The 8,192-nt window shown below is 52.1% G+C and overlaps 1 protein-coding gene across 1 annotated transcript in view; it reads left to right on the top strand.

Moving 5' to 3' along the window:
- The first annotated feature begins 221 nt into the window (after positions 1–221).
- The window catches only part of GRM7 (glutamate metabotropic receptor 7), a 111,346-nt gene continuing 103,375 nt past the window's right edge, over positions 222–8,192 (top strand). The window contains exon 1 of the mRNA XM_031061632.1: positions 222–474. Within this exon, the coding sequence (XP_030917492.1) occupies positions 222–474 (253 nt within the window). The remainder of the gene's footprint in view (positions 475–8,192) is intronic.

Below are 8,192 nucleotides of genomic sequence, written 5' to 3' on the forward strand. Positions count from 1 at the left end.
GGCAGTTGGTTCCCAGCTCTGTTGGGGTAACTGGGAGCGGTTGGTTCCCAGCTCTATTGGGTAACTGGGGGCAGTTGGTTCCCTGTTTTCCTGGGTAACTGGAGCCAGTGAAGGATTGCTCCTGTCCCTGTACCTTGTAGGGTGCAGAGCACAGCAAAGCCAAAGCCCAGCTGAAGCCAGGTGCTTTAGCTGCTGCTGCAAGAAGTGCCATGAGTTTGTGAATGTGTGTATTTATCAGAAATTGTTTTTTTCTACAGATCCCACAAATCAGTTATGCCTCAACTGCCCCCGAGTTGAGCGATGACAGGCGCTATGATTTCTTCTCACGGGTGGTTCCTCCAGATTCCTTCCAAGCACAAGCAATGGTGGACATTGTGAAAGCTTTGGGATGGAATTATGTGTCCACTTTGGCATCTGAAGGGAATTATGGAGAAAAAGGAGTCGAGTCCTTCATGCAAATTTCCAGAGAGGCAGGTAGGCCGTGCTGCTCGGCAAGCCATCCGTGTCGTGTTGTGCTCAATGTCATCCTGTGTTCCCAGAGCTCATGTGTGCTCCTAAAGCTGCTCCAGCTCTCTGCAATGCTCTGCCATGGCTCCTGGATGTTGTCATTCCTAAATTGCTCGTGGAGGGTCAGAGAGTGGGAGCCCTCAGTGGTTTTCAGTCATTTCTGGGGGGTTTAGAGGTCCTGAGTTGTGCCCAGCTGCTGCTGCTGCCCTGGCTGAGCTGTCCTGGCATGGGCAGAGGGCAGGTTTGGGAAGGCTGAGCTCCTGTGTGTGTCTCCCCAGGCTGGAGCTGGGCTGTGAGCTGCTCCCAGCCTGCCTGGTGCCCCCGTGGGTGCCCAGCTCTCCGTGCCAGCCTGGTCTGGGTTTGCTTTGGCATTGCCCTGCCCAGCTCACTGCAGGGAACTCAGAACCTTCCCCTGAGGGCTCAGGGGCTGCCGTGTGGGATGTGGAGCCCCCAGGCCCAGTGGTGTGGGATGAGACGTGCCAGACCTGGGTGTGAGCCCTTGGCCAGCTGGTTTGCAATCCAGACCCGTGAGGGTTTGGGAACCGCAGCGTTTGGAGCTGATTCCTGGGCTGGGGAGGAGAAACAGCAGAGGATGGAATTCATTGCTGGTGCTGAATGCAAGGGCTGTCTCCAGAGGCTCTGCAGGTAGAGCCCATGGGCAGGGGCAGGGCAGGCTCTGCTGTGCTCCCCAAGTGGGACTCACAGGTGTCCCAGCCTGGCACTGCCCCAGTGAAAGCAGCTCAGTGCCCAGCTCAGTGCCCAGCTCAGTGCCCAGCCTGGGCTGGAGCTGCTCTGGGCTCCCCATGCCCGGGCTGCTCCCACAGCACTGGCTCTGCCTGCAGGGACAGCCCCCAAACTGCCCCAACCTGATGGGTCCCTGCTGGCAGCACCTGCCAGGGAACAGGCAGGGAAACTCACTGGGCTTAAAGGAGGGGCCTTGGAGAGGGGGAGCTGGAATTGTTTCCTTATGCTGGTGTCACAGAAGGAACCCACATTTGCATAAATTCTTCTGTTCCTACAAATGCATATTTATGTGGTATTAAAGCAAATGGGTTTGGATTTAATACAGCAGGAAGTGACAAATGCCAGTGCTCATTGGAATTTAAAATTGGCTTTCTTTGCAAATATCCACTGTTGCAAACTCATGCCCAAAATGTGGTCCCTGTGTGAAGGACAGGCTGTGGCTGCAGACCTGGTGCAGAATTTACATTTATTCCATGAGCTGTCCATGCAGCCAGCACCAAACTCAGCCCCTGCAGCCAGAGCAGAGCCTGCTCCCCTCAGCTCTGAGTGTGTGCAGGGGGATGGAGGTGATGCTGGGGATGAAGGCTCTGACAGGGATGCTGCCTAAAGCTCCTCCTCAGAGCCAGGATGGGATAATCTGATGCCTGGCTGCTGCTCAGGGCTGTGCTCAGCTCCCTGTGCCACGCTCCTACAGCTCAGGGGAAGCTCTGACAGGGTTTAATTCCTGCCAACAAGGTCCCTGGCCTTCCAGAGCCTGGCGAGTGCAGGAAGATCTGGTTTTGGAGGTTCAGTGGAGCGGGGCTGGCTGGAGATGCAGCTCCTGCCCTCCCCTGGGGCACTGGAGCCTGTCCCTGCCTTTGGGCTGTGAGCCCAGGCTGGTGGAGTTCACTGGGGGAGCTGTGCCCTGGCTCCCTGGGGCTGCATGGGCTCAGCCCTGGGACAGGGACAGGGCAGGAGGAGAGGGAAGGGCCTCGAGTGCCCCAGGGCAGCCTCAGGGTGGGTATTGGTGAAAACTCAGTACAGAATGGGCTGGGCAGGCTGGCAGGGGCTGCCCGGGGCAGTGACAGGCACCAGCCCTGGAAAGGGCCAGGAAAGGCTGGGAATGGCACCTGGGTGTGACCGTGTTCACAGGGGTTTTCGGATTGGGGAAGAGACGAGGATCTGACTCCATGTTTCAGAAGGCTTGATTTGTTATTTTATTATCTATATTGCATTAAAACTATACTGAAAGAATAGAAGAAAAGGTTTCATCAGAAGGCTAGCTAAGAATAGAAAAAGAAAGTATGATAACAAAAGCTTGTGTCTAGGACTCTCTGTCTGAGCCAGCTGGGCTGTGATTGGCCATTAATTAGAAACAACCACATGAGACCAATCACAGATGCACCTGTTGCATTCCACAGCAGCAGGTAACCATTGTTTGCATTTTGTTCCTGAGGCCTCTCAGCTTCTCAGGAGGAAAAGTCCTAAGGAAAGATGTGTGTGACACCTGGGGGCAGGGATGGGGCAGGGGTGGCAGCACAGTCCCTGCCCGGCTCTCCCTGTGCAGCCCTTAGGAGCAGGCAGATCAGAGCCCAGGCTGCAGGGAGCTCCCCCAAGCTGAGCCATCCCAGCAGGGAGCAGGGCTGGCAGCTCCCAGAGCTCCCTGCCATCTCCAGGCACTGTCCCTTGGCACAGGGGCAGCCCTGCTCCATAGGCACCTGCACGTTTCCTGGCTCTGGCTGCAGTCTGTAGCCAGCTGATTATCCTGAAGGCAGAGTTTCATCCAGACTTGTGTCTGATCAGCTGGGATCTTAGGAAATCTGAGGATCAGTGGAAAGTGCTTCCCCTGCTTAGTTTTCAAATATGCTTTGGCACATAAAGACTTTGCTTGATCCTCCGAGTTAATAATTCTTCACAAAGTGACTTTTATTATGAGCACTTCAAGCGAGTTTGAATATGTCATTGTGGCAGGAGATGAAGATTTGAAACATGCTCTGCAGTCTGTGGGATTAATAAATTAGGGGAATGGTCTAATTATGGGAAATCTAAAGGACAATTTCAGATTATTAATGAAACTACTGAATACTTGAAATTCAAAGATTAATTCATCTTTGATTTTTTTTTAAAGATTAATCTGTACCAGAAGGTTAATTGCTATCTCTAAGAAATATATATATTGAAGTCGTTAGCAAAAGACCACTTGAATGCCTCCTAACAGATAAATGAAAGATCTGGAGTGCATTTATGAACGCTCTGCTCTCCCCAAATGGCCCATTTGCACAGCTCAGTGGGGTTCTGCTGCTCTCCCACTGCTGGGCTGCAGGATGAGTGTCCCTCCTTGTCCTGCTGGGCAGGGCTGGGGGAGGATGAGGAGGAGCAGGGAGGATGGGGTGAGCTCTGGGAGGATGGGGTGAGGTGCTGGAGGATGGGGTGAGTGGTTGGATGTTGGGCTGAGCAGTTGGTGCTGCCCAGGACAGAGCAGTGAGGATGAGGAGGAGCTGTGGGAGGATGGGCTGAGCTGTTGGATGTTGGGGTGAGCTGTGGGGGCTGCCCAGGACAGAGCAGGGAGGATGAGGAGGAGCTGTGGGAGGATGGGGTGAGCGGTTGGATGTTGGGCTGAGCTGTTGGTGCTGCCCAGGACAGAGCAGTGAGGATGAGGAGGAGCAGGGAGGATGGGCTGAGCTGTTGGTGCTGCCCAGGACAGAGCAGTAAGGATGGGCTGAGCTGTTGGACGTTGTGCTGAGCAGTTGGTGCTGCCCAGGACAGCAGGCTGGGCTCAGCTCTCCCCCTGCAGCCCCTCGCGCAGCCAGGCAGGCTCACCCAGCTCTGAGCTCAGCTTTGGGGGGCAGCCTAGCAAAGCCGAGCTCTGGCTGTGGGGCTGGAGGGTCACAGAGCCCGGGTGGGGGTGAGTGTGAGGGTGCAGAGCACAGGGGGAGCTTTGGGGAGGTTCCCAGACCCCTCCTGGGGGCTCCGTGTGTTCTCCTGTCTTTGGCTGTGCTCAGTCATTCAGCTCTGATGGGAGTAGCCTTTCCTCACTCTCCTGGGATCCTGTTTTCTGGATCAAACACACAAAAACAAACGGATAAAGCACTCAGAAAATCGAGTCATTTATATCCAAGCACTTCAAGCGTTTTCCATTTTTCTTCCCACTTTTCCCAAGCACTCAGGCACGTGTCCTTTCAGTGTGCACTGATGTTAAATAACAACATTATGAAATCTATTGTTCTCCCTCCTGTTGTCACATAACAAATGTTTTGGCATTCCAGAACAAACAGCCAGGAAGGATTGCTGTCTGAGTTTGTAGTGACTGCTGTTCTGTGCCCAGTCTGGCAGGGTTAATGAGCTTTCCTGTTAATTGTAGCTGGGCTGGGAGGAGATGCCCTGGCCTTGATCCTCAGGAGTGCTTGGGGTTGCATGGAGAGCCTGGAGGAATTTCTGAGAGCAGGAGAGCAAAACCTGTCCCTGGGAGTGCTCAGAGCTCTTTGGGAGCCTTGGGCAGTGCAGAGGAGGGCTGAGCTCCCTGAGGTGCTGACTGGAGCTCCGAGCTCCTCCTGTGCTGCCCGAGGTGCTGCGGTGGTTTCACATCCCCAAACCACTGAGGCTGCAGGGCCCTTCCCTCCTGAGCCCCCGGGGTCCTGAGGGGCTGCTCTGCTCCCTGCCCAGCACGGCAGGGATGAGATCCCAGTGCCCTTTGCAAACACCCCTTTCTCTTGGCACAGGCAGAGTTGGCACCCAGCACAAGCACACTGGTGAAGAGCTTGAGTTAAAACCACATCCAGTCCTTGGTGCCTGGTGGTAGAGGTATTTCCTTCCCTTTAAACCACATCCAGCCCTTGGTGCCTAGGGATAGATGTATTTCCTTCCCTTTAAACCACATCCAGCCCTTGGTGCCTAGGGATAGATGTATTTCCTTCCCTTTAAACCACATCCAGTCCTTGGTGCCTAGGGATAGATGTATTTCCTTCCCTTTAAACCACATCCAGTCCTTGGTGCCTAGGGATAGATGTATTTCCTTCCCTTTCCCCACATGCTTCATCTACTGCTGCTCCTCCTGATCAACCACAAGTGGTTCCAGATGGGCCCTTCCCCCATCCCAGGGGACTCCTCATGCTCGTCCTCACCAAAAGCTCCCTCTGCCTCACCAAAAAATGGCCACCAACCTCCTCCTTTCCCACGGGCATTTCCAGCCCTAATCTTCCGTTGTTGTTGAGAAAATATTTGGAGTGAGATTTTTCCTGAATCCTATAAATTCAGGGCTGATCTCATGAAGGCAGCCGGAAGGGGAAGAGGATGTTTTAAATTCATTGGCAATACTTGGGGTTTTTCTTCCCTTCTCCTTCCCTCTTTCTTCCACTTCTGAGGGAGAACAAGAGATGAAACTTCAATGTTTTTCTCAGAGTGAAATTGCAAAGTAAATTACTTTAGACTCTATAATGTGAAATATTAAAATGAAAAGTGATTTTTTTTTTCAACAAGCTCAGTGTTCCTTCTTGAAAAGCCCAAAGCAAAATGTGTTGATCTCATTTCAGCGCTTCTCCCCTCACAATTTCTTTTTCCAAACAAGCTCTTTGTAGGCATGGACTGTGTTTAGGCATGACATCTTGCTTTTGATGAATTGTCATTTTCCATCAGAAAAATGTCCAGCCAGCTCCACCCACTAATGGTGATGTCCCCAACAGCCTCAGTTTGTGCACAACTGCAGAGGGGAGCTCATCAGGATTAAAAGATTGCTGCCATCCCTGCACCGGTCTAGAGTTGGATCTCCAAAATCCAAAATTGTAAGAGCTGAAATGAGAGATGTGAGACTCCAGGGGCTCTTCAAATTGCCGGTTATTGTATCCAAGGTGTCACAGCAATCCAGGGTTGTGGGTGACAGAGCTGTGCCTACAGCTGTCAGCTCCAGAAGACCGTGTCCCTCATTCAGGCTCTTAATAAAGGCACCCCACGTTGGGCGCCACTGTAAGAGCCTAAATGAGAGATGTGGGGCTCCAGGGGCTCTTCAAAATGCAGTTTATTCCATCCAAGGTGTTACAGCAGTCCAGGATCGTGAATGACAGAGCTGTGCCCACAGCTGTCAGCCCCAGCTGCAGGCAGGCCTGCACACCCTTAGTTTAGGTTACATTGCATTCTAGACTTTTCTTTTGGTTACAATGCATTATTTACTTTGCTGAGCATCTTAATACAGCAGAACCAATCTATACATTAACTATTACCTATAGCCTATCACAACTGCTGTAATTACCATATCCACGTTACTGTTCTCCAATCACTAGAAGTCAGTACATCACAGTTTAAGCTAGAAGATGCATTTCAGTGTTCTTGCAGTGGAAAATTCTGAGACCTTTTTTCTACTTGCAACTTTGCTGACTTGTTTGCCTGTGCTCTCTTTGTGCTTGGTAAAAACATCTTCTTGTTTGGGGTGGGTTTATCCTTTGCTCTGAGCCATAAAAACCCCTTCTAACCAACACACCCTTTGCCTTCTTTGTTATCCAGCAAGACTGGCTCAGCAATTCTTTTCTTCTAGATCAAAACTTGCTTCCATCTCTATTCCTTCATCAGACTCTCCATTCAGAAATCTTTCTGCTCAGCACACATATCTGTGAGACTTTCTTGTCAAACTCTCATCCTTCCCAACAACTGGGCATTAGGGGCTATGAGGAAATGGACACAGAGTTTGTTACTGGGATTAGGGGCTCTGAGGAAATGGGGACATGCAGTTTGTTCTGGGCATTAGGGAGCTTGAGGAAAAGATGCCCTTGAATCTTGGGGAGCAGAAGGGGAAAGGAGAGAGTTTGGGGTTAGAGAACAATAAAAGGAACAAGTCTGTGGAAAGAGCAAGGGAGGAGTGGGGCTGAGGAGCGGGAGGATGAAAAGCTGCAGAACAAAGGTGATACCAGTGGATGGGCTTGCAAAGATTGAGCCATGGCTGGGAAAAATGTCCACGAGTAAGGAAGCTTTGCCAGAGAGTGAATGGGCTGAAAAATCACATTTATTTAATCCCAAAAAAAATCCTGATTTCGGGAGCAGAATTGACTTTGGTTGTGAAAACATAAAACTTCTAGAAGATGAGGCAGGAATCCTTCCCAGAGTCTCTGTTTTGTGCCCAGGGCAGGGGAAGCAGCCTTCCTGGAGGTCTGTGTGTGAGCCCTGCTCCTCAGCTGCCTCTGCCTGCCTGCCCAGGGTCCCTCTGTGTCCTGCTGCTCTGGGGCGGGCAGGGGCCAGCCAGGTGCTCCCCAGACACGGTTTTGCTCCGTTACCATTATTTATAGGGCCTGCCTTCCTGCAGGCTGCTGGGCTGAGCTGCTCAGAGCTCTCCAGCAGAGCTGGGCTCCTTCTGCAGCAGCACCCAGGGGCTGGGGCTGGCTGAGCTCGCCGTGCTCTGAGCCCAAACCCAGCAGCTTTCTGCTTCAAACCTGAAGGATTTCACAGAAATGCTCGTGTTTAAGAGCAGGGCGCAGATGTAGAGCAGCAGGGAGCTTTGTTTGACAGCTCTTCACTGGCGTTTCATTGCTGTTTATGTATTTCTTTTAAAGCCAATTTTATGTCCAGGCAAAAGCAAGTCTAGACAGATTGTCTAAAAACTTTTATTGGCTAATTAAGATTATATTGCTGGCATATCACTGCTGGATAGCAGGGACTCTGCTTAAGGAATGGCCTCTATTTTTTGCAGCGTGTGCCTTTTGCCAAGTTTTCCTTTGTGCCTTGGGAGGGCTTTTTTCATATCTATTCCAAGGTCCAAAGCAAATGCCACTTAAGTCTCATGTTTGGCCACCTGAGCCTGGATCAGGGAAGCAGAGCCCCTCGGTTGTGTGCCAGAGCACTGAGCATTGGTGGCTGCTGTGCAGGCAGGGAGGTCCCTGACAGAGCTGGGGCTCGGTTCTGGCCTCGGTGTCTGTGGGAGGTGGGGCAGGGTGGCCCTGGGGACATGCTGCGGTGCCCCGGGGCCATGCTGCGGTGCCCCG

Source organism: Geospiza fortis, unplaced genomic scaffold (assembly GCF_000277835.1).
Source record: "Geospiza fortis unplaced genomic scaffold, GeoFor_1.0 scaffold128, whole genome shotgun sequence".
Taxonomy (NCBI): Eukaryota; Metazoa; Chordata; class Aves; order Passeriformes; family Thraupidae; genus Geospiza; species Geospiza fortis.